Source organism: Thamnophis sirtalis, unplaced genomic scaffold (genome assembly GCF_051295495.1).
Source record: "Thamnophis sirtalis isolate CommonGarterSnake01/CBP01778 unplaced genomic scaffold, rThaSir2_p1.2 scaffold_3, whole genome shotgun sequence".
NCBI lineage: Eukaryota > Metazoa > Chordata > Lepidosauria > Squamata > Natricidae > Thamnophis > Thamnophis sirtalis.
The window spans coordinates 122814753-122842098 of NW_028261383.1; the positions used below are offsets into that span (position 1 = coordinate 122814753).

At 41.1% G+C, this 27346-nt stretch overlaps 1 protein-coding gene across 1 annotated transcript in view; it reads left to right on the plus strand.

The window, feature by feature from the left end:
• Positions 1 to 27346, plus strand: part of RHBDF2 (rhomboid 5 homolog 2) — a 97387-nt gene that overhangs the window by 46012 nt on the left and 24029 nt on the right. The window contains exons 2-7 of the mRNA XM_087709880.1: positions 17632 to 17788; positions 19171 to 19301; positions 21349 to 21541; positions 22231 to 22443; positions 23706 to 23834; positions 26654 to 26781. Of these exons, the coding sequence (XP_087566006.1) occupies positions 17657 to 17788; positions 19171 to 19301; positions 21349 to 21541; positions 22231 to 22443; positions 23706 to 23834; positions 26654 to 26781 (926 nt within the window). The 5' untranslated portion in view covers positions 17632 to 17656. The remainder of the gene's footprint in view (positions 1 to 17631; positions 17789 to 19170; positions 19302 to 21348; positions 21542 to 22230; positions 22444 to 23705; positions 23835 to 26653; positions 26782 to 27346) is intronic.

The window sequence follows — 27346 nt, forward strand, 5'->3', positions numbered from 1 at the left end:
AAAAAAATAGAAACAGGATAACACACTAAGTTTAATATAGATTAATTTCACCGCTTACAGTCTTCTATCTTCAATTTTAATTTAACTTAATTTTTTGGGGGTAGTCTCTTTTTCTAATAATAAAATTTCCTCACCAATTCAACAAACTTTCTCTTTTTGCTTTCTTCCCATTCCGGAGCTGTCCCAACTTCAGCAGCTTCATTAGCTGCATTTCTGTCATTGGAAATAAAGGCTATTCCTGGATCTTTCAGGGACTTTGCGGTATCCCTGAGATCAGCAGGAGGTGCCCTTATCAATCACTGTCTCTGCGGAATGGTTTAGGTCCGAATGGACCGTCCAGCGGCAGAAATATCGACTGTGATCTCGGAGCACCAAGATAGCATGTCGTACTGTCGCAACGTCAGCCCCTTTTTCGCCATTTTTTTCTTGTTATTTGCTCTGCCTGCTTTTTTTTAATGTACTGGTCATGTAATTCTTTGCCTTCCCATGTCTCTTTTCTGTTCTTCATTTGGGCTTCATGTAGGACAGTTTGGTCTCTCCCGTGGTAAGTAAACCCACATGGTTAGACTAGCTTCAGTGCATCTTCTTCACTGTCCTTCAGATAGTCTTTCAAAGCCCTTTTTTCCTATTTATTATTATTTTCTTTTTAATTTTTTTAGGTATTTTAACTTTTGCTAGATTTGCTTATTTTTAGCAATATAAAAAATACAAGATTTTAATATTAAATTGTTAGTTTAATATCAATACCATTACCATGTAATTGATACTTTGATTTGAATTTCAGTAGTTCTTGTTTTTAATGTAGTTTTTGACTTTGGGTGAAAAAGCCAAATAATTTAATGTTTGTAATATCAATCTCCTAAATTGTAGTTAATATTGGTAGATTTTCTTCTTTCTTTTCCACATTTTTAATAATTTGTTAATAGTCTATTTAAATTGCTTAACCTCTAATCATCATATAAACACCACTGTATCAAAACAATGCAATGTATCAAGATTTATAACAGTATAATAAAAAGGGAAAGGAAAAGCATTATGCTAAGGACAGTAGACTATGTGGACCAGCTCTAGGCAGAGTGAGATTTGGGAAATTATCTGGCAGCCATTTAATTGGGCAACATTGTATTTTTATTTCATGGGAAGAGGAGAGGGTCAAAATATTCTGACAGGTGTGCTGGGTGTTATGCATTTTGGCTTCATGAGTTGTGCGTTGTACAAACAATGTACAACACTTCATTGCCCCAGGCATAAATATCTTGGCCAAGCCTGCAAACCTCTTCCTGTACTTTTCACTTGAATAAAACTAACCCAGACCGAGGCTGATGAAAGGGACGTCTTTTGCCCTTTCTCAGATGTCCCCCCCCCTGCTGATTCTAAGTAGCCTTAACCCCATAAGTAGGGTAGGAGGCCATCAGCTGATCATTCTCCTGTTTGGACCACAAAGTGTGCTATTTGTTTTTGTTATATATTTGCCGCTGTGTTTCCTGACTATCTTAGCCAAGATGTCCTCAGCTACATTGACATTGCCAGCCTGTGATGGCAACCAGAGGTCAGTGACTCCATTTGAAAAAGGAAGGAAAAGGAGTTAAGACTTTTTTTGAGCATGTTCCTTCCTCAGGGACTGGTCCTAGCTCCTCCTTCAGAAGCTGAGTCTTTCTGAGAGCAATAGGAGGATTAGAACAGGAGTGTTCTTCCACCTTTCAGTGTGAGCTCCATATATTCTCTCTGTAGAACAGCATTATAGATCAACTTCCACCTACGAGAACACAGCAACTTCTACCCTGCAACACCATAGTAGCTTTGTGTAGAGAATGAAAAAGATGACCTTGATAGAAATATGTGAGAACTGTTACCTAGGCAAAAGGGCTGAACCGTTTTTTAAAATCCGAAACAATGAGATAATTGGCTCAGGTGGATGCCTTCCTAATTCGCTGGAATGTGAGGGGGACAATCAGACCCAAAGGTGTTTTTCCAAAAAGTAAATTGGACTTTTATGGGTTTCTTTTCTTTAAAACATTCTGCTTCTCATCCAAGATGCTTCTTTAGTTCTGACTAAATGGTGGGAATTTACAGTCATATAGTCTTAAGTGTTTTTTCTCCGGTGGGACTGGTCTATCAGGGCAATCTGGTCTACCCAATTATGGGATGGAGCATACGGCTTTCGTTTTCGCCTTTCAGCCCCAATCCAGGAGTCTCCACAGGCAATCACTTTTTTTATATTAAATTTATGTTTTACCAACAAAGAAATAAAGGGAGACTAGCATAGATCTATTTCAAGCTATTTAGCTCTCATCAGCTAGCCCAGAGATGGCGAACCTTTTCGGCACTGAAACAGCTGGTCTTTGGGTTTCTGGTGCTCCGGCATGCGCATTCTGGTTTGGGCACTCGGTGCCAAAAAGGTTCACCATCACTGCCAGACAAATGATTGCCCAATCTCTTACTGCACATGCGCCCTGGCCAGCTAGTCTTCAGGTTTGTGTCATTCCAACGTGCACAAAGACCAGCTGGCTGGCACGCATGCGCACGCTGCAAACCAATAGAACAGCTGGTGACGGCGCACGTGCCCACAGAGCAGCCATTTCTGGCATGCATGGCATAGGTTCACCATCACCGAGCTAGCCATACACTTCTTGGATTCAAACCAGCCCGGTAAAACATAAATTTACCACAATCATCTAGTCATTAGTACTCTGAGAGTAGTCTCTTGGAGGATTATCTGTATCCTCAGAGTCACTTGAATCAAAGTGCAAATGTGTGAGTGTTTATCCCATGTTTATTACTTTTTATGATTATTTTTACAAATAATAAATAGTTATGCTGCCCCTGTGACAGGGTAGGCCCTACTGCTATTTTGATCCCAGGAGCCATCATTGGCTTACAGATGATATGCTGTCTGGTTGGAAATGCTTTATTTGTTCTTTCAGTAAGCACCAGCTGGGTTGTTAAGTAAATAATATTTACTATTCTTCCATGAGTTCAGTCTCTTGATTATAGGATCCTTCTATAATGAAGGAAGTCTGAATGGATTCAGGCATAGCATGCTGACTAAGTAAATCAAATCATAGCAAGTGGGATTGTTGCGTTGATTAAAGAAAGCCAACCTAGCAAGGTGGCAACATGGGAAAGTGTTAGAGGTACCTGTGAATGATCTTACTTTGGTAAACCATTGCATGGTCTTTGGTCTTGTCTTCTTTTTCTCTCTTTTTTTCCCTTGTGATGTATTGTGTTCTCCTGTTCCATTGTGCTAGTTTACAGTTGGCATAGTCTACACCAGGCATGTCCAAAGTCCGGCCCGGGGGCCAATTGTAGCCGGTTTTCAAATTTTGAGCAGCCTACAGCCTCTTCTCCCCACTGGCTCAGCCTGTCACTCATCCCTGCCGGCCGGCGTTTTTTCCTTCACCGCACAGCAGTTCCCGCAACTGTCCCCTGCTGCCCATCCACAGCTGTCTGAGCACCGCCTTCAAGGCTGGTGGTTATATTTCACCAGAAGATGGCAGTAGACCTGAGTCAGCGCTCTCCTTGCATGATCCTTGTGACACAAGGCTTGTGTGCCCATTTCTTAAATGGCGACTGTAACTAAAAAAAAGGAAACTTGACGAGGGCCGTCACTTCCAGGACAAGTGGAAATTGGAACAGTTTTTCACTGAAATACAAAACAACTGTGTCTGCCTAATTTGCAAGACTGAGACTGTGGCAGATTTCAAGGAATTCAATATCAAGAGGCACTACCAGACGAAACAAGCTAACTAAGAACGAACGTGACAAAAAAGTGAAGGAACTGGAAGCTGCTTTAACGGCACAGTGGCGCTTTTTCACACCAGCCCATAAGTCAAATGAAAACGCCACAAAGGTGAGTTACGAGGGTGGCAACGCTGATTGCCAAGCACTGCAAACCTTTTACTGAGGGTGAATTTATCAAAGATGCGTGATGAAAATAGTGGAGAAACTTTGTCCTGGGAAGAAGCAAGAGTTTGCCAATGTTTGCCTGGCTCATAAGGCAACTGTGGTACGGAGAATTGAAGATGTTTCATCTGATATTAAGATGCAGTTAGAGGCAAAAGGAGTGGAGTTTGACTTTTTTTCGTTAGCCTGTGATGAAAGCACGGATGCATCTGACACCGCTCAGTTATTGATTTTTTTGAGAGGAGTGGACAATGACATGTACGTGAATGAAGAGCTACTTGACCTCCAGAGCCCTATGGACCAAACAAGAAGAACAGATTTATTTGTTTCTGTTTGTTTCACTGTAGATGACATGAAACTACCGTAGAATAAAGTCACTGGGATTATTACAGATGGCGCACCTGCCATGGCTGGCAAGCAAAGTGGATTATCAACCCTAGTCGAGGTGGGGCAGTGGTTAAATGCAGCACTGCAGGCTACTTCAGCTGACTGCAGTCCTGCAGTTCGGCTGTTCAAATCTCACCGGCTCAGGGTTGACTCAGCCTTCCATCCTTCCGAGGTGGGTAAAATGAGGACCCGGCTTGTTGTTGGAGGCGATATGCTGGCTCTGTAAACCGCTTAGAGAGGGCTGAAAGCCCTATGAAGCGGTATATAAGTCTAACTGCTATTGCTATTGCTAGTCTGTAACAAAGTCAGTGAAGAAGGCGGCAAAGCTATAAAACTCCACTGTATTATTCACCAACAAATTCTCTGTGACAAACATCTGAAATATTATCATGTTATGAAACTGGTGATGAAGGCTATTAATTATATTCGCTCCAAAGCCCTGTGTCACTGCAAGTTTCAACTGTTTCTATTTGACATCCAGGCTGAAAACAGAAATGTTGTGTATCACAGCGAGATAAGATGGCTCAGTTGGGGGTCTGCACTGCAGAGCTTCTACTTCTACCGAAAAGACATTCTTGGTTATGATCATTAACAAGAACTGTGTGAGGACGAGACTAAGTGACTTTCATCTGCATGACATCTTGCACATCAAAACCACTTGTTTTGAGCCAGATCTGGCCTATATAATGCAGTCGAGATCTCAGTATCACCTTTAACATTAGTGCAATTAAGTTATTTGTTTAGTCAATAGCTCATTTGCCTTTAATGTTAATGGTTCAAAAGAATGTCAGGCTGAATGGTCGGCCCCACACATTTTCACCTCGCCAAATATGGCCCTCCTTGAAAAATGTTTGGATACCCCTGGTCTAGATGGTTCACTCTTTTCCTTGCTAACAGAGAATACATCTCTTTTCTGACTGTCTGCAGGACCTTGGAAGGGAAATTTTCCATCCCAACTGAGTCTCTTTTGTATATTAAACCTGTTCCAAGTGAGGCAGTTGTTCACTATGGGAGCAATTGGGGGGTGGGTGGAAATCAATCTGTGGGTTGTATGGCTGTTTGTGTTACGGAGTAGATTATGCAATTTTGGATTGAAACTTAAATGTTGTTTTTGTAAATGTGCTTTTAAGTCAATATTTGACTCCTGGAAACTGTCTGGAGTTTTCTTGGCTACATTTTCGGATGTGGTTTGCAACTACTTTCTTCCTAGGGTTGAGAGTGTGAATGGGCCAAAGCCACTTAGCTGGATCTGCGCCTAAAGTCGGCCTAGAACTCACAGTCTCTTGATTTTTAGCATGGTGCCTTAACCAATATCCCAGACTGCCCCTCTTTGAAGAATTGGTACCACCCAAAAATTATCCATGAGCTAAGCTTTCTGTGATGGAGCCAAATAAACCACCATTGCTTGTTTAATGTTTTGATTAATGTTCTAATAGTTATAAAACTTTGGAAAAAACCTTGAGAAATGAAGATTATTTTTCAAAAACTATAGGGTGGCTGCTTAGCTATATTCCTGAAATACTGAAATATTGCTTCTTAGTTGATAGATTGGTTTGGAATGACTGTGCTGCAGCATTATATAATCAACACTAACTTATAACTAAATTTTATTTGGGACTTTGTTTATGAACAGCTGCTAAGCTCATATCCAAATATAGCCTTCCTAATGTATTTGGAATGTATTTCGTGCGTACTCATTACCCATCGTGTGTGCTGGCAGGGGATGATGGGAGATGCCGTTCAAATGGGAGCAGCTGGTCTTTTTGGTCTGGTGCTCTCCCAATGTGTTGGACGACAAATCCTGATGACTGAGAATAGTGGGAATTCTAGTCCAATATTTCTAAAAGGTGCCAAATTGCAGAAGATTGAAATAAAACTGATATTAACCAATATCAGTTATTTGGGGTTTCACACAATCCTAGGTTTCCATCAGAGGTCACTGGCAGTTCCCTGGAGATCATGATTTCTTTTTTTAAAAGAGACCAAACAAAATCCTTACAACCTCCAACATTGGGTTGACCTGCCGGAGTATGTGCATATCCTGGACGGGTGGGGAATTGTGCATACAAGGTGCAAACAGAGAGGTGACCACCGCATGAGCAGAAAAGTGAGCTGAGTTGAGGAATGAGTGAGGACTAAGGAAGAGAAGAGGGAGGAGCAGCAAGTGGTGAGAGAGAGAATGATCCTCTCCTTGTGAGGGGTCTCCTTTCCAGCACATGCCTGCCTTTCTTGCAGGTACAGTGGCCCAGGGGGCTCTGTCTCAAGGCAGGTACAGAAGATCTGGGACTGGGCTGGGCTGAGAATCAGCAGCCTCAGGAGCCATCCACAAAGGTGGGGGAGAAAGAGGCAGAGGAAAGGAAGATGTTTAATTCTTTAATTTAATTTAAGAACACTGTCAATGCATCTATACAGCCATACACCAGAGACAAGTATAATTTTATAACTTCTGCCCTGAATTTGAGTGTGAGTCTGCAGGGGTTCCTGAAACTGGAAAAAACATTTGAAAGGTTCTTCCAGGAGCAAAAGGTTGAGAAATATAACAGACACATCTCCAAAACAGTACATTTTAGCAATGCAACGAAAACAACGACGTACGGTTAATTGGTCAGAGAAAACTCTCTCATCTTCTGTGGTTCCATGCTGAGGCTCTATTTATGCACCTTCAACATCTCCAGCCTGGTGCCCTGCAAATGAATTGGATTTTCCACCTCTGTAATTTCCCAGCTAACATGGCCTGCAAGATCATTTCACTCCTTCTGCTATTTTATTCCTGTGGAGATAAGCCTTTTTTTTCCTGCTCAGAGAAAAAGTTTCCGTTTCTGCCGTGCCTGGTCATTTATGCCATTTTTGTGGGAAGAAATGCCTTGGTGGTCCCCCAAAAGGGCTGATTCCCATCAGGTGGCTTTGAGCTCCTTTGGGCACAATAGCTCTTGTCTTGCTTGCAGTCACCCTTAAGAAGAAGGGAGGTTAAAGGAGGCAAGCCGCAGCTTCTGATGGTCCTCCTTTCATTCTGTAAAAATGGTAAACCATTCATTGTTAAATGCTCCTCCTTGGCAGGTTCCCTGTCATGGAAAAACAAGTCATCCAGGCTCCAGATACAACTACGTGCCAACTGATGAGGCGTGTTATTATGCGGGTGGCGTGTGAATTCCAGTGTTTTGCCATTGTATTTGCTAGGTGATTAAAAAGCAAAGAAAGAGAATTTTTGAGGGCAGTGCTGGCAGACGAGTTTGGTGGCCATTCTTGTGTAATTAGTCATTCTCTCTGTGAATGGGCTGCTTGCTTGCCAAAGGAACGTAAAGCCCAGTTTTCCTTTCCATTTATTCATTAGTTTATTTTGCTTTTTTGCACAGCAGCTTAAGATAGTGTACACGGCACTCTCTCTTCCTATTTTGCCTTACAATAACAACTGGTAGAAAGAGCAACTGGTCCAAAGTCACTCACGGAACATTTGTGGCCAAAAATAGACTAGAACCTGGACGTTCCTAATGCTATCCCTAACCTTACCTCTTAACTATTACACTTTTGGGGATACGTGTCGTTTTGGGGATACGTGTCGTTCAGGTCTGGCCTTCCTGCATGAGGTAAATTGCAGAGACCTTTGCCAGCGACAGCCTGAACATATAGGAAAATTGGGGGGGTGGGGTGAGGATGATACAGTGCTATTTGGGCCTTCCGAAGTAGATGACAACTCCTTAATAAAACTTCCAATTTATTTCAGGTAGGTTAAATAATCTTACCAAATGCATAACTTCCTACTGGAAATAGAACACTATATTACTTTTAGGTTACAGGAGGACGCATGTCTTTTGTGGTGCATTTAGTGTATGTGTTTAGCCCTCTGAATGAAGTGCAAAAGCCCTGTATGGTTATGACAAGATTTGTTTCCAATAACCTGCTGTAGGATCTCCAAGATCAAGAAATATCCATAGGAGGTGCAGGAGTTCACCTGGGATCTCTCAGATAATCACAAGAAGCTAATTAGATACATGAAAGTGGCCTTCAATCCACTGTGTCTGTTCGAGGGTCCCCCCCCCCCCAAAAAGACATTGCCTTGTTGCTTTTCTACACCATTATTCCTGCTTTTCTGGGAGAGGTTGGCTGAAGTCCTCTCTGCCAGCTCTGGTGGCCTCTAATACCTGCTGGTGTTGTTTTCCTATTTGTGGACTGTATCGACTTGTATAAATATTTTCTCCCCCATTCAGATGGCGATGGTCCCAAAATTTATAATGGATGAGGCAAACTACTAATGCATCAGCCCCTCTTTCTCTGTTGACACGAGCTCTATTTCTTGCCCGCTCAAGCACTTTGAGAATTGCTATATAGGATGCTTATTCTCCTGGGATGCTTGAGGGTCTGGATTATTTATTACATTGCCCCCTTCCTGAGAGGGGCCTCTTAAACATTTATGGCTTCCCCTCCCATGCAATGTATTCTTGCTGGGTTGCTGGACTAAGGCTTGCTGTTCTTCTCCAAAAGAAGAGATCTCCTTTTAAGGTAGCTATGAAACTAATACAGGAAGCTTCTCGGCTGGACAAAATGGACACAGATGCTCTCAAATTTTACTGCATGTGCGCACACACGCACCCACCTGATATCTCACATGTCACAGAAATGAGAAAATTGCTAAACTAACTATAGTAATATGCTTTCACTGAATTGTGTTATATATCTGTTTTTCCTAATCATCTCTATACATTTTGAAGCATGTAGAGCATAGATATTGGTCTGCTAATCTAGTTTAGAGAAGTTTCAACAGATAGCTGTTCTTATCTGACCACTAAAACCTCGACTGGTTAATTCTTGCAACTGAGATTCCCAGGACTGTGTAGATAAGACTGGGGAGCTCAAAAAAAGAAAATCTAGAAGGTAAGGACGTAGGATATATGTACATCTTCTTAAAACATCCATGAGACTAGCTTGACTTGAAGGAGAGTTTTCTATTTTAATGACTCATGATTAGGAGAGTGACAAGAACCTGTCCCATATTTATTTATCTATTTATTTATTTATTTATTTATTTATTTATTTATTTATTTATTTATTTATTTATATGTGTCTGTCATCCTTCATATACTGTATATTATCAAGCAGCTAAAATAATATATTTAAAAAACCCTGTGATGGTTAATTTAGTGTTTCCCAAAGCATGTGTTTTCTATATTGAACCATTGCTGACGTTGGCTGGGATTTCTGATTATTTTAATTGATTTATCTGGAGCGGGGCATATTGGTGAGGAAGGAATGTGTAAAATGGGTGGGTTGCTGCCGGCATTACTGCCGGTTCGGTCCGCACACGTGCACAATTGCTCATAAATAGGTCTGCGCATGCACAGAACATTAAAAAATGGAGGGGGGGAACCATGCTGTGCCAACCAGACCGATCCGGTAGGAACCCACCTCTGATGTAAAAGACATGGTGACGCTCTTTAACAGCAGCATCCAACTGCATATCAGATCAGGTAGTTAAATTATTGGAAAGCTGAAAAACCTACAGTAGTTTAAAAAATGCTCTTGGCAAGAGCTAGAAAGGATTACGAATTCCCCACTCTGGCTGGGGAATTATGGGAATCCCCACATTTTAAAGCTGCAAAGGTTGAAAAACACTAGTATTCCTAACAATTCCGTCTCTCTGCTTATCTTCTATGCACTTGAACTTGGCTAATAAAAACACTGCAGTCTATATTGAGCCTCCTTGTTTACCATTTTTCTCCTCCCCAGTAAACCTCCAAGGTGCCACAGTAAAGCTCTTGTTTATTTTAGGCCAGCAGAGAAAGCTTGAATAACATGAGGCCACTGCCCTCTAATGGCTATTTGTGTCATTGCAGTTAATTTTTAAAAATGCATTTGCTGGAACTTGGTATGTCTGAAGAACAGGAAAATAAATACACACTTTTGCCAGGGAGTATGTAACTTTGTTATTGCTTAAGCTTGTCCTGCAAGAGTAAAACAGGAGGGACATGTTTTACCACAATGGCGCATCACGTTTGCCACATCCACATTGGGAATTAAATATCTTTTTAAAGAAGTATCATTTTATCTGACCACCCTATCTTCTATATTGCAGACATGGTTTGGTAAAAGCAAAATAACACTGAAGTTAGGGGTATGGTTTGAGTGAAAAAACACATTTAGAACTAAAGAATGGTCGTCTTTAATCACATCTTTAATCCAAAAATGATTTTATTATATGAATGCAAATTGGGCTGATCACGCAAAAACCTCTGTCTGTTCTTTCAAGCCTAATTTAGGACACAGACCCATACTTTTTCTGGTTTTGTTAAAATCAAAACTATCCTTTCCCCCAACCCCCAAACCAATCATCCCCTCAGCTCAGCCTCCATACTAGCCCAATGTTTGTTGTGGGGGAAGAGAGAAGAGCCAGCCTTCCCAGACTTCTAGAAAACTAAAAAGACAACTTTGCTCGCTGTGGCCAACTCGCCAGGGGACAAGAGTTATACTAGTATTGCCTCGGAACAAGAAATAATAAATAAGATACTAACATGCACAGAAATGGACAGAGTGACTCTAGAGTTCAAGGACAAGATGAGATGGAATCATGAAATCTGGGACAAATGGTACCAATAGCTAGAGACGAGGGGAAAAGGTGGTGACAGAAAAACACAGATAAGTTAAGAATTGGAAATATGGTATTAATATTATATGATAGGTAGGAATTGGATATGTATATGTACTGATAGTAACTATATAACAAAAGGGATTAGTGGGTAGGTAATTTGACTGATTGCACATACCTATGTAATGGATGTAAACTGCTATTGTTGTAAAATCTAAGAACTCTATGGAAATGACTATGCCAGAAATATCACACTATGTCCAACCTTTTTAATGTTTATTTAATAAAAACCTTTTTAAAAACGTTATACTAATATTAAAGAAATGGGGTAATAGAATCATTAAAGAAAGGAAGTAAACAGAGGACGAAAATGAAATGTAAATGTCAAAAATTAAGATAAGTTTTATAATTAGTTTAAATAATTAAATCAAATTGTCCCACAGCGAGTTGTCCCATGCCCCTTCCAAGGGCTGGGATTGCCATTCACAATGCAAATCTCCAAGGTCCCAACATATGACAACATTGAAAGCAGGGGACTTGGACTGTTCTCACTCTTATCTAATATAGTAGGATGGGTGGATATCCTCAGGGAGAACTGGTCCCCAGGTAGCCTGCCCCTCTACGTTAAAGCTGATAACCAGCACTCTGAATTGCATCCCGACCCCTTCCAGTCAGGCTTCAGACCCGGTTACAGCACTGAAACCGCTTTGGTCGCATTGACTGATGATCTATGGAGAGCCAGAGATGGAGGACATTCCTCCATCCTGGTTCTCCTTGACCTCTCAGCGGCTTTCGATACCATCGACCATGGTATCCTTCTGCGACGACTGCGGGAGGTGGGGGTGGGAGGCACCGTGTTGCGGTGGTTCTCTTCCTACCTCTCGGACAGGTCGCAGTCGGTGTTAGTGGGGGGGCAGAGATCGTCCCCTAGGCCCCTAACATATGGGGTGCCTCAGGGCTCGGTCTTATCCCCCCTACTATTCAACATCTACATGAAACCGCTGGGAGAGATCATCCGCAGGCACGGGATTAGATACCATCAATATGCGGACGATACTCAACTGTATCTGTCCGCCCCGTGCCAACTCAATGAAGCGGCAGACGTGATGAACCGGGGTCTGGAGGCGGTTATGGACTGGATGAGGGCTAACAAGCTTGTGCTCAACCCAGAAAAGACCGAGTGGCTGTTGTGTTTCCCTCCCAAGGATTCCACCAATATTCCATCTCTCAGGCTGGGGGGCCAAACTTTATACCCCTCAGAGAGGGTCCGCAACTTGGGAGTCCTCCTAGATCCACAGCTATCATTCGACCACCATTTGACGGCTGTGGCTAGGGGGGCATTCGCCCAGGTACGCCTGGTGCGCCAGTTGCGACCCTACCTGAATCGGGAGGCACTCACAACAGTCACTCGGGCCCTCGTGACCTCTAGGCTGGAATACTGCAATGTGCTCTACATGGGGCTGCCCTTGAAGAGCATCCGGCGTCTTCAGCTAGTGCAGAACGCGGCCGCGCGAGCGATAGTGGGTGCACCGCGGTTCACCCACATTACACCTATCCTCCGCGAGCTGCGCTGGCTACCTGTCGACTTCCGGATGCGCTTCAAGGTGCTGTTAATCACCCATAAAGCCCTACATGGTAGTGGATCTGGATACTTGAGAGACCGCCTTCTGCCAATTACCTCCCTGCGACCAATAAGATCACACAGATTGGGCCTCCTCCGTATTCCATCGGCCAGCCAGTGTCGGCTGGCAACTACAAGGAGGAGGGCCTTCTCAGTAGTCGCCCCGACCCTTTGGAACGAACTCCCCGTGGAGATTCGTACCCTCACCACCGTCCAGGCCTTCCGCGCAGCCTTGAAGAACTGGCTAGCCCGTCAGGCCTGGGGATGAAGATAGTTGCCCCCCCCCGAATGATGAATGCATGTTGGTTACTGTTTTTATTATATGTGTCTTTGTTATTGTCTGTATCTCCCCTTCCCCGATTTTATGTGAGCCGCCCTGAGTCCCCTCAGGGAAAAGGGCGGCCTACAAATTTCAATAAAATCACTAAAAAAAATCACTAAAAATCATCCCGAGAGCAGCTGGAAGCCATTACAGCTCCCGCAACAGTAGTAATATTCAGGTGAAGCATGGGGTATCCAAGTGTGCCACATCACTCTGGGTTAGTTTCAGCTTCTGGGTAGTCTTTAAGGGCAGCCCCATGTAGAGTGACTTGAGTTATTGCAATCCATTTTTAAGATGTTGATATTGGACTATTTTCTGAGCATTAGCACAGTGTTGGTTAAGCACTTATGAATGGATATGTACCATTTCCTTCTAATCCATAGGCCTTTCCATCTGCTAGAACCAAATGGAGAAACAGTTTCAAACTTGTGTCCTCTGGGTATACTGGAATTGTAGCTTTCTTGATCCGGCATCCAACAGAATCATTCGTTTGTTTGTTCATTATTTACTTGCTGACTTACTTACCGTATTTTTCGGAGTATAAGACGCACCAGAGTATAAGACGCAGCAAGGCTTTGAAGAGGAATTTTTTTAAAAAAAGTTTTTGCACTCTGCAAACCTCCCAAAAATGGCCCATTTTTCGCGAAAACAGGCCCGTTTCCCCCCCCCTCCCCAAAAGGCATGAATAGCCTTTAGGGAGCTTGCAGAGTGCTCCTGGAGGTGGGGCCAAAACAAGCAAAAAAGGCCCATTTTTCACAAAAACAGGCCCATTTTTCGTAAAAAAAAAGTGGGGGCATGGATAGCATTTAGCAAGCTTATAGAGTGCTCCTGGGGGCTGGGAGGGGTAAAATTGAGCAAAAAAACGGGCTGCTCATTTCTGCCCTCCCCAGCCCCCAGGAGCTCTCTAAAAGCTTCCTAGAGGTTATGCATGGCCATTTTGGTGAAGGGGGCGGGGTTTCAGGAGGCAAAAAATGCTGTATTCAGTGTATAAGACTCACCCAGATTTTCAGCCTCTTTTTTGAGGGAAAAAGGTGTGTCTTATACTCTGAAAAATACGGTACTTACTTATTTTGTGCCTTTATTATTTTTACAAATAATTTATGGCAATGAACATATCCCACATTCCCCCCTCCTCCTATTTTCCTCACACCATTCTTAAATTTATTGGATTAGATCCAGCATCTAATTTCATGCAATAATCAACTGGATTTTTGTCAATGTAAAGATAATAAATCTTAACATTCATGTCTGTAAAATATTTTAAATTTATGCCATCACTACATCTTCAAGAAGTGAATTCCACAGCTGATTTATGATGGGCATCACGTTTCTTTCATGCAAGGTCCCTGAATGATTACTGAGACAAGAATCACTGTGCTTTCTCAAACAACATGCTTGTTTAAATATTAGATCATTTTATGTTTAATAAATCCAGTAAATTATCTAGAATCAGAGTTAAGCAATTTACCCAAACTGCAAATCCCTTTTTAAAAATAGTTGCTACATAGGACACCTTAAACCCTCTATATAGAAGGCAGTTTGGTAATATTTGTGTATCTTTTTCTAAAGACCAGCAGTTTCCTATGAGAGATCTTTTAGACTCCTTGGGTGAATGGTTAACTATATATTTGCTGTTAGTAAGGACTCTTTTCATACCGCTATTTGTCTCAGTTTTTCAAAATCTTTTTTTTAAAATGCCTTGCCTTTTGACTTAAGGGTGAATTCAGAATTTCTGTAGATTCATTCATTCATCTATGAAACTTGAATGTTACCCAACTCTAATTATTCGGGGGGGGGAGGGTTCACAATAATGAAACCAAGAAAATGACAATAAAACTAATTACCAAGAGAGTGGGGGGGGAGAAGACAAAATATGGCAAGAATGACAGAGTGGATAGATAGTCTTCATGTTTCTTCTAAACAATAATAGAGTGAGGGCCATCCAGATCTTGGGAGAACCTCATTCCAGAAGACAGGTGCTACTTCTACAGAGAAGAAGGACTTCAGGGTCCTTTTAGATGACATTGATTATAATATAAATATAAATAATAGTGACTTGACCTCATTGAGTTGAAACCCCTGGCTGACCTTTGTCGGGCTTGGAATATGAGCAGAGCTTATTAGTACTAGGATGGGAAACCACTAACCAACCTCAGTGGTATAAACCAGATTAGAAATAAACCTGGAATGAGGCAGCGACATTTTTCCACAACATTGCCCAGTAATATAACACCACCAGGAAAACTACACCAAGCCGTATGTAAGGTCACCAATCAAGCTTGACTTGATGATCTTTTTATCTTTTGCCCCAAGTTGCTGATATATTGCCATTGCAGCTCAGGTAAGGACATGGCTCTTTAATGCTGTTAAAGGCATTGGTGTACCATACCTTTCTTGGAGCTTTTGTAAGAGATTATTCTTATCATATTAGAATATGAGTAGTTGGTTATAAGGTGGGGAAAATTCTCTCTTAGATATAAGACACAACATTGATCTCATGAAGGACTGCATGAACAAAAATAGATGCTATTTTTTATGGAGTCTTTGAGATTCCCGTTATGTGATCTGATGTATATAATAATTGAGTCACCATCTACATGTTATATGTAAGATATTATTTAACCATTGTGTAAGCTGTTAGGAGCGGTTAGCTTTTCCCATGGTAGTATTAATAGGTCAAAAGGCTGAGGCAGTCTAACCTAAATAGCTCCGGTAGTAAAGCTGATGAGGTCACATAAGTGGCACTACAAACCCTAGATGATCCATCCAGCAATTGTAAAATCTCATCTGTTTGTGTTCTGTCCCTTGTATGACTCTCTGAAGCTTCCTTCTTCCTGCAGAGAATGATACAACTGCTGGTCAGTGTGAATAGGTCAGAATTATTACCTTTAATCCTTGAAGGCCCCTTGTGTAAACAGGTTTAGGATGATTGCTTTGATAGGGTTGGAAAAGTCTACTTGGGGAATGGACTGTTTTTGAAGCTACCAGCTTTGATTCCAATCTGAATCCAAATCTTACAAAAAGTTCATTTCCGGGGCTCTTTCTGGAAATCAGTGAACAACTGAACTGTTTTTAAAAACGGCGTGAAAGAATTGACTTAAACATTTGGATTAAAGGCATAGTCCCTTGAGGAGATGCAAACTTCAAACGATCAACGGGTTTCTGTACAAGAATTGTCTCTGCATCTAGGGATAATTAATATAAAATGAAATAAGACTGCCGAGGCCTTTGGGGAAAAACTTTCAGCATTCACAAGGACAGGTTTAAAGAGAACAATGCCTTTAAAGTTGATCTGAAGGAATACAAGGACAGAAATAGTTTTAAATACACCCAGATAGTTTGAACATCTTTTTTTTAAATAGTTTATTTTGCAGGCATTACCAGTTTAGGAAAAGGGTCAGTAACTTCTGAGGTTACTAAAAATCAGGCTCCCAAACTATTTCACTTGGCTTCCTGTCATCATTTCTAAGCAGAGCTCCAAAACTTGAAAATATTTTTATAAAAAGAGAATGGAATGATGTGCCCCTCCTGACAATTTCTGTTTCATGTCCAAACTGCTTATACCTAAGACCCCATTAATGTTTGGTTCTCCATTCCGTTTAGAAAAAGTTTTTAATCCACTGTACAGACATCGGTCCTATATCCTCATATAGAAATACTGGCCTGTAATATGAAATCTGAAGTATTTCCCATTCTAGTTAAACACAATTTCCTGAAAATATGCAAAATAATACCACACATATTAGCTTTAAAGGTAGTCTTCATTTAAAGAGACAATTGGGATTGGCAGGCCTGTTGTTAAGTGAGATACCAAGTGACCACAATTTGCATTTTTTTTCTGCTGGTTTCTCCATTGACTGCTTGTTAGACTAGCAATAACACTTGTATGTTGCCCCATAGTCTTTTACAGCCCTCTCTGGGTGGTTTACAATGTCAGTATATTGCCCCCAATAGTCTGGGTCCTCATTTTACCTACCTCAGAAGGATGGAAAGCTGAATCAACCTTGACTCAACCCTGAATCAAGATCGAACTTCAGGCAGTGGGCAGAGTTTGCCTGCAGTACTGAATACCTCCAGAACTCCTTCCACAGTCTAGAAGCTGACTGTGAAGCTCACAGATGGAGATCATGTAATTGTGGGATGCTGTGACATTGGTAAATGCCACCAGTCACATGACTGCAGGGATGCTATGACAGTAGTAATTGTGAGGAGCAGCCATAAAATTACTTTTTAGCACCCTCATAACTTTGAACAGTTGCTAAACAAGGCTGTCATTAAGTGAGGACTACCTGTACCATTCTTTTGAAATCCCCCTTACTAGCTTAGTAATTTTAGGAAGGCAGGGTAGAAATGAATTAAAATAAATAAATATTGATTAATCAATGCCTTCTGGTTGCGTGTCTAAATCCCGAGCTGGATGGTGAAAATGGTGTACTTGTGGTTTTGCCTTATTGTTAATTGGCTTTTTGCCTGAGTGTCCTTAGAGTTTTTATATTGTTCCAATATTGTTTACCTGTTTTTAGACACCTAGAGTTGCAGACCTGCAAATCAAAACTTTCATTAATTAATCCTTTGCACATTAACAAGCTGTTCTACCTCCCTGAAACCAGCAGTAGTTGTTGCTCCACCCCCCTCCTTAAGTCTTCTTTCCCCAAATTAGAGCTTTCAAAGTATGTTGGGACTGCTTTCCCTCTGGTGATTGGGGATGATGGTTGGAAGTTTATAAGGAGGATGTCTTTAAATGTGGGGAAGATTGCCTTTAATCAAATGAACATGAGAGAGCGCTCAGTTTTAAATTCCTTGCTTCTTCCCTCATTACAGGTAGACTAATACCTTCTGATCCAAGATGGCAGACAGTGATAAAAATGGAAGCAGCCGTTCTAGCACCAGCAGCAGTCGACTTCAGAGCAAGAAGCCCCCCAACCTCTCTATCATGATCCCACCAGTGAAGTCTGAAGAGGAAAGCAGCCAAACAGTGGTATGAATTACTGAGAGCCATAAATGTCTATTAACTGTGAGAATTCCACTGTTATGTGCTAATTGAAGAGGTGTCTCTTATAATTGTACATTACAGTAGTGCAAAAAAATTGCTTCAAAAAAACAAAACATGCTGTTTCAAGCACAAAGCTGACTTTGGTATTTAAAAGCCAGGTACTGTAAAACACTTCCCAAATGCTCCTTATGATCTGTTTCACTCTTGAAAGCAGTCTGATATTAGCCTTTGTTTTGAGTCTCAAAGAACTGGCTTTCATCTCCCATATGGGAATGATCATGGATTGTTTACTGGTTCGTTGTTCAACTCCACCATCATAGACTAGTGTTAACACATTCACACCGAGAAGGGAGTGGGACCACTGAAATCCAGTGCTCCTAACTCTCAATCTTTGTGCAGAAGGATACAGTGCTCCCCAGCTTCATATGTTGCTGAAAGATCTAATGGTAAAACAGGAGCTGCGGTCAAGTTTTAATCTTGGTGACCTACAAAAACAACCATGCCATCTCCACCCATTCTAGATTGTCTACTTCAGCCAGGATCTTTTGTGTCTATCACCTTCTGCTGAACCTTCCCTGAAAGAGGAAGATGAGAGACTGGATGTAAGTTGTCTAATAAGAGTGTATCAAGTGTTCACATCTTCTGGCTGCAATATTCAAACATGCAAATATACTGCGGTGTTCTCTCCTTATAAGGTGGTTGCTAGAAGTTCAAGCTAAATTGGATCTCGTTGATCAGAATTGTTAACATTTCAGTAAAAAAAATTCCTGAATCCAGACAATCTGTCTTTAGATGGATTGTCTTCCAAAAAACCATTATAGTAATAATCTTTAATATAATTAGCCAGTTGAATTACCTTAGCTTTTATTACATTGACCTGCTATATCGCCCCATTTAAAAGCGGTATCTATTCTACTGTATGTACTCACTAGCTAGTGACAAGGAAGAACAGATCATATAAGCACAGTAGAAGGAAAAATCTTTTGTAAGCTCCAGCCATTTCTTTGGTATTCTACAGAGACTTTTTGTGAATGTTGCACTTCCGGGAGTAGAACATTTCATCCATCCCATCCCTTATTCCATTGCATTTTTTCCTTTTCTCTTTTACTTGTCCCTAGGTTATAAACTGCTCAGAGGCAAGTGTGTAATTTGATCTATGTACCATTTTACCCTCACACAGATATCTATGTCTGACTAATTAACTCTCCCAGCTTATCTAGCCATGAACTGGAGGAAGATTCTGATCCCTCCCTGATCAGGGAGTCTGATTTCTTGAGAATTCATAATTTGTGTGGCTAGTTGATTGGGCTGTGGATCAATCCGTCCTCCCCATCCCCTTTGCTGATGACCTCAATGTCTCTTTTTAGCTTCTGAAAAAAAATCCAGCTCTCCAAAAAAGCGTGAGCCTCCAAGAATCGAGATTGAAGAGAGGGGACAGCAACTTTGAAAGACATCCCGCCTTGCATAGACAAACCTCATTGTCCCAGAGCATTCGCAAGTAAGGAAAACTTTATCCTAACGTGTTAACTTATTATTATTTATTTGTCTGATTTCTTATATTTATTCAGCTGCCCATCTCATAATAATGACTCTGGGCAGCTTACATCATTTAAAAACAAATCAATAGTAATATGAATATGAAATATAAACGACAGCTGAGGATAATTTGTGAGTCTGTGAGTGCTTGATTTTGCTTGCTGCGCTGTTAGTAACATTAAAAAAGCTGGGTAGCTATTTTTGAAACTCACTGTCTGGTAGATGAACTTAAGACTCATTGAATTCATCAGTACACTACGCACACTTTCCTCTTGAGAATGTATAAGCTCCCAGTTTAACTGAATGTCATTATGTTTGCAATCAGCGCTTTAAGAGGTGTGGTAGTTCAGTGGTTAGAATGCAGTACTGCAGCCTAATTCTGCTGACTGCCAGCAGTTCAATTCTCACAGCTTAAGGTTGACTCAGCCTTCCATCCTTCCAAGGTCGATAAAATGAGGTTGTTGGAGGCAATATGTCGACTCCATAAAACAGCTTAGAGAGGGCTGTAAAGCACTGTGAAGTGGTATATAAGTCTAAGTACTATTGCTATTGTTTTAAAATATTAGCCAGTGCTCTAACTTGGGCTTGCTCAAAACTGAGACCTGTGTCAAAGAAGGGGAAATAAGACTGATAAAATGTCAACTATTTCTTGTGAGCTATTTTACATTATAGTCAGATCTCAACTTACTTCCACAATTGGGATTTTAATTGCTAGGCCATATGGTCATTAAATGAGTCCACATGATAAAACCTAATTTTATGGCAATTTTTATCATAGTCGCTAAGCAAATTCATCATGGCCATTAAGCAGATTGCATGGTCCTTATATGAATCATGTGGTCATTAAGTGAATCTGACATCCGCAGTTGACTTTTCTTATTGGAAGCTTGCTGAGAAGTTCTCAATGACTGCAATATGCTGCAGCCATTATAAATGCAAGCTAGTTGCTCAATTGCCCAAATTGTGATCACGTGACTTCAGGGATCATGCAAGGGTTGCAACTTCAAGGACAGGTCAAAAGTCACTTTTTCTGAGGCTGTGGAAATTTAGAACCATCCTTAAACAAATGGTTGTAAGTCAAGGAAAACCTGTATGTGAGGTAGTTGTGCTGTTATTCCTTCTCTGCATCAATTGTTAAGCATGACAATGGCTTTTTCCATAGAACAGAGCCATAATAATTTCCAGACGCTGAAAAGGAAAATAAGCAGAAGAAAATATAATCCATAAAAAGTGGCTTAGCCCCACCATCAAATTGGTGTGACTTAACCACAGACTACATCCCATTTATTTTTTTCCCCTTAAACATATTTTGAAGAGTTGATGAAAAAAATTGAATACTGTATTTTTCGGAGTATAAGACGCATTTTTTTCAACCAAAAAGGAGGGTGAAAATCTGGGTACTTTTATACACAGAATACAGCATTTTTAGCCTCCCCAAACCCCACCCCCTTTGCAAAGGTGGCCATGCATAACCTTTAGGAGGCTTCCAGGGTGGTCCTGGGGATTGGGAGGGCAAAAATGAGCGAAAAACATACCGTCTTTTGCTCGTTTTTGCCCCCCAGCCCCGAGGAGTACTCTACAAGCCTCCTAAAGGCTATGCATACTCTATTGTTTTTGGGGGGAAAAACAGAAACGTTTTTGCAAAAAATGGGACATACTTGGGGAGGGCCGCAGAGTGCAAATACTTTTTTTAAAATTTGCCTCTTCAAAATCTTGGTGCGCTTTAGACTCCGGTACGTCTTATACTCCGAAAAATACGGTATATCCACGATTCTTCATGTTTATTCTGTCAGCTTTAAAATGTCAGCTTTAAAAGTGTCCCCTACAATCCTCCCACCCCTTCCATCTGCTAAAACACATCCATAGATCAGCCATTCCTGGAAGCAAAGCTAGATAAACGTTTGGGCCTGGATGGATTAGATGCCCTCAGTTGCTTTCCTAAAGACTTGACGTTGCTTGTGAAGCCATGGTTATCTTATGGTGTTTGTTTCCTCTTTGCTACACTCAAGAGGAACAGCTCAGTGGTTTGGCGTCAGCAATGACTGGGATGGAAAGCAGCAGAGTTGGCAGCTCAAGAGCCTTCAGCACTGCAGCCTGCGCTATGGAAAACTTAAACCTGCCTACAAGGAAATAGAAGTGAACAGCCAGGAGGTGCCTTCTTTCCAAGGCACAGAATCTCCAAAGCCGACAAAAATGCCCAAGGTAGGTATCATTGCATAAGAGAGTCAGTAATGCCAACAAACAGTTGTACTAGATTTGGCTGTGGAAAAGAAGTTATAAATTCCTCTTGGATGTACAGCTTGAGGGAAAAGGGCCACCAGAAAGTCAGAACTTTATTTTTTGAAGGTCTCCAAGTTCAGCTCACTGTCAAGTGAAAAAGTCTGGTATTGGGTAATAACAAACTTCACCTCAGGGTCTGGGAATCCACAGTCAGTCAGAGGAAATATTATCGGATTATCTGAGGTGAAGAACAAGATGGCACCCCTCTATCTACACAAGTCATCTAGCTGTTTGGGAGGCCAGCTTAAGGCTGTGGAGGAAATTACCTGGTATTGTCCCAACTCATTTGCAACTGAGGTGATGGCCTCCTTTTGCATAATGAAGGAGTTGATCCTAAATCTATGAGGAAACTTAAAGGGGTTATGGTTGGCCACATTCTCAGAGAGAAACATCCTCTGTTTAAAAGGACTCTATATCAGATGATGAGGAAAATAATGATTAAAACGGAGCAGGGAGATGTCAGTCAGAGGAAATCCTTTGACGGAAGGGGAATCAAACATTTGTCTAAGGCACCATCCCATGGTTGATACATTTAAAATTTAAAGCAATATTCCTGTTCCATTTCAGCACTGAGTACGAAACTAATTGCTTCAATTGTTTTATCCTTTCAGATTGTAGACCCTTTGGCCCGAGGCCGTCCCTTCAGGCATCCAGATGAAGTGGATCGTCCACGAACCCCACATCCTGTCCTTCCCCCTCTGACTCCTGGCGTTGTGTCCTTAGCATCATTAGGTAGTGCACGGTCAGGCTATGCCCGCCTGCCCCGCCGGAAAAGGGAATCCGTGGCCCATATGAGCTTTAAGGCAGCTGCAGCAATTATCAGAGTGAGTTCTAGTTTTGTGGTAAAGCTCTGAGCTTCAGTTCTTTACTTGTTTAGATAATGGTGTCTAGGATGTGATATGTGCTGCTTCCTTACCTTTCTGCTCACCAACAGCAACACTAGTATTCCGGAGAAGGAAAAAAATTGTGGATATATAGGATTGCAATTCAAATCTGAACTACAAAATATATTAAATCCCAGTTTGCAATTATTTCTCCAAGTAATTTTCCTATTTCGGAGAAATGTGTCTGCAGTTATATTGTGTGGGAGGGCATTTATATTTTTTTCTGGATTCTCCTACTTCACAGTTCCTGTGGGTGATTTTTTTCTGAGACTTCACATAAAATCCTTATTTCAGCGAGATTGGAGAATCAGTTACTTTGCTTTTGAAAAAGTTATATGTTATATTTTGTTATGCTGTTCCTTCTAAGCTTGTATTTGAACTCTGGAATTCAGTGAATCCATGAAAGTTACCTTGACAGACTTAGATGATTTTCATATTCCAAGCTTTCTAAAGTTGAGGGGTATGAAGTAGGTTGTCCTGAGAATGGTCACGATCAAAAGGAAGCTGTGTTTGGTGAGCACACAAATAGGCACACAATGACGGTATATTTCCCTTGGAAACCCAAACAGGTGCACATTAGAAGTAAAAGCATATGCTCAATTCAGAACATCTGAATAGAAGCATCACCAGAGGGAGCTATTGTACAGCACAGAAAAAGAATGGAGAAAAAGATTTAACAACATTTGGCTGGAAGGTGGATGCTATGTAAAACCAACTACTTCATAATTGGAACCAATATTAATATTATTGGCTTATACCCAACAAACTGTGCCACAAAACAGAGATTTGCTGAAATGAACCTTGTAGCTATCTTGGCTTAAACTATAGCTCAAACCTATTTGGATATAGCTTCAGAACAATGGTGGGTTGCCAATTTTTTTACTGCTGGTTTGGGTGCATGTGTGACACTTATGCGCAGAAGTGTCTGGGCAGGTGGGCAGAGCCTCCCACTGCCACTACTACTGTTTTGCCTGATCCAGGCTGAACCAGGAGCAACCCACCTCTGCTTCAGAGTATTTATTCATGTGTCAAATCTTGTGCCTTCCTCTTAGCAGGCATCTCCCCATGTGGAAGGCAACTTCAGGGCTGGTCATATCCCAGTAACTCCAGTTGGAGTTGAAGCTGCTGATAATATCCTGAATCATTAACAGCGAATGTTTTGAACCTGACCATTCACTATTCCAATTTGTTTCTTACAATAGGGGCGTTCCGTTCTGGATCCTTCAGTGCAAAAACGCAAAGGCAACAAACGGAGCTTTATGTATCCTAGCTTCATGGACGATGATGTGGTGGATGGCATGGATACACTTGACTCTTCCTTCTTCAGTAAGGCAAGCATGGTTCCATGGCCTTCCTGTTACATTCTCCTCCTCTGCTCTGACAGCTCTGTATCACTCCTTCCATGGATTTCGAAAGCTTTCTCTCTTGTTTACTGAGTCTCCCTCCGTTCCTGCTTTTTTCAGTTTGTGATGCTGCGCCACCCATACATTAAAAATCCTTGCGCCATTTCAAAGCAAGCCTTTGTTTCAAGCCAAGTGGTCACACTTGGTGTCTTCTGATGATCCTGAGAGAAGCTGAACCTCCAGCCCTGTGAAATGAAATAGGCTGCCAGGCAAAAGAGATTTTGAAAGTTTGTAAGTCTTTGATGCCATCTTTCCAGCTCAGATCTAGCAATTTTACTATTGCTTATATATCAATTTTTTAAGTTGGATATGTTAAACCATTCATGATTGTCTCACCCATTCATGAGAATGCAGCCCCTGGGACTGCTCTTCTGGAACAGGATTGGGTTTTTTTTCAGATATTTCTTTTTTTCATGCAAGAAATAAATAGGCATGTAGACTCAACAGCCCCCATGTGTGAGTAAGATCATTCCTCAGGCTAGGCAAAAAGGGTAATAAGATCAATTACATTTCAAAATAAAATAAAACATAGTCTCTATTAATTAAAATATACCATATTTGTGCTGATAAGAGCCAAGGTGATGCAGTGGTTAGAGTGCAGTACTGCAGGCTACTTCAGCTGACTACTAGCTGCGCTTCAAATCTCACCAGGCTCAAGGTTGACTCAGCCTTCCATCCTTCTGAGGTGGGTAAAAGACCCAGATTGTTGGGGGAAATAGGCTGACTCTGTAAACTACTTAGAGAGTAGTGCTGTAAAGCACTATGAAGCGGTAAGTGCTAAGTGCTATTTAGCTACATAAACTTTTCGGAACTTGAATATTTTATTATTGTTGAAATATTCCTTGCTGAAAGATATTGCCTTTTCACCATGAATTTAAAGGAGGCAAAACAAGTTCACCAACAGTGCTCTTCTAGGTAAGCTTCCAAAGTGGATGATTTAAACTGACCCACGCTTGCCTTGAATTCCTATTGATTTCTACTTGGTTTCTATTGTAGCCGTAGCATTAGGACATGTCACAAGAAAAACAGCTGGAATATAAATATTTGGGTTGCTTTTAATCTAGGCATGCCTGGACATGTCCTTTGCCCAGGGGAATTTATCTAGCAAATGGGGAGGGGAGATAGATCCAGGACATTCTGCAGCTAGCATTGTCCCAATTTAAAAATAACTGGTGACAAAGGGGTGTTTCTGATACAACATGAATGACGTGGGAAAGAGCTGTGCGGCAGGGGCTCTCACTGTGTGAAGGTAAGGCTCCTTCAACACATTGGATGAGGGAACTACTTTTGCCTGGCCATGTTCCTAGTAGTGCTTCACTCTCTAGTGTGAAGCATTATTTGTTTGGCAAAGGCACTATTGATGTGTAATATTCTGTGCTCAGAAAACATTAGAAGGGTCCACTGTGCTATACTGACTAATTTCTTTATGTTCCTTTTATATTGCATTATTCATATGGCTTGCTAAGTTTTGCTAAAACGTACATGTGAATGTGCACGATCCCATCCACTGGTTCTTCTTGTAAACGAGCATGGCTAGCAGATTATGGGTAGTGCTGCAGAGAATAAGCCAGGGATCCTGGATCAAACAAAATGCTAAATGCTGAGTTCACAGCCTGTAAGTGATGGATTGCATGTGAACTTTGTGTATGTGCGTGGGGCAAAGGGGAAGACTGAGCATGAATGAAAGAAGATGCTTACTTGTCCATGGTATTATATATATATATATATATATATATATATATATATATATATATATATATATATATATATATATATATATATATATATATATATATATATATATATATATATATATATATATCACATGCTTAATTCTCCCTCCACCCAACTTTTCCCATAGATTGATTCCGCTCACACTCCTGCCTTCCCTTCCATTTTATTCCATTCACAAATAATGAATTTGAATTTTAACTTACATTTATGGAAACTAAGTTTCTACAGATCAGTGTTTCTCAATCTGGACAACTTTTAAGATATGTGGACATCAACTCCCCAAATTCCTCAGCCTACCACTGCTACAGATTGCCAATGAAGCTTACCCTGGGAATAGCTAGCGAGGGCAATTTGCTTAATGTTAGCTGAGTATATTATGGCTTGATCTGTCAGGCAAACGTAAGCGGAGCATTGATTGTATGTTTAGATGCAAAATAAATTGTCTTCTAATGCCCTACATTAAACTCCTTTTTGATGATGTGAATTTCTATTGATTACAAACTAAACCTGCCATTAAAAAAAACAAAGCCAGCCCTTCTACTGTATTAGAATCTCTGGCTAGCTTTTGACTGTAATGATTTCTCCCTCCCTCGCTTCCTTTCATCTTTCCTTTGCTTGTCATACACTATCTATCTATCTATCTATCTATCTATCTATCTATCTATCTATCTATCTATCTATCTATCTACTCTCTCTCTCTCTCTCTCTCTCTCTCTCTCATATTCCATTTGCCTGGAAATTCTGGCAGCTGCAGCCTCATCATATCTGGGGTGGGTGGTTTGATGGGACATTTATAAAGAAATGCAATATCTATCCCTACATAAAACACAGTACTGGGCAGTAATCCATAATCCAGCAGGCCATTTGTGTTTGCTGCTTTTTTCTATCAGGTGTTATGAAGGTGTGCATAATTAGATATATAAGGTAACAATGGTGTTTGCCAGAATGACTGGATCCCTCTCTGAACAAGGTATACAAATGGGGCCATGAAGAACAATTCCCCTTTCTTACAGGTTGACGCACATGAGGAGATGTGCTCCATGCAAGATGATGTATTTGAATCCCCACCTCTCTCTGCTGGCTACCGTGGGCTTCCCTTACAAGAAGACGGCAAGTCACCTGAGGCCGACCAACCTTTCCAGTGAGTCTCAGAGACCCATTTGGACTGATGCAGGAGAGACATAGCCTCCTGTTCATAGGAAATATACCCTGGCGATTCATATCACCAACTGTGAGCCATTGTTGCCACAATATCCTGGAAACAAAGCTTTCCAAAGAGAGAAAAAAAACGTTTCTTCTATGACACTCTTGTTTTGGATTCTTCTTTCTGTAAAGGCTACTTTGCCACAGCAAGACTTTTAAAACAATCCTAAAATAAGGTGCTTCCATTTGTCAACAACAATTTATCTGCCAGTGAACTATAAACTCAACTCCTGGTTTCTGCTGCTTCAGGACTGAATTATAGATAACATGTCTTGCACTTTTAAGGTTTTATAAAGTACGTCATCCTGACAAGTATTTGAAGGATGGAGACAACATATCTATTATGAATATAAATATTACTTTTCTTGCAAAGACCATTTTAAGTAGCTTAAAATGGTATCAATATCTCTCTGCTCAGAAAGTGAAAGCTTTGGAACAGGAGGAAATGAAGCAGGGAACTAGCCTTTTGAAACAAGATTGGCCACTTGAATTGTTTGTCTTAA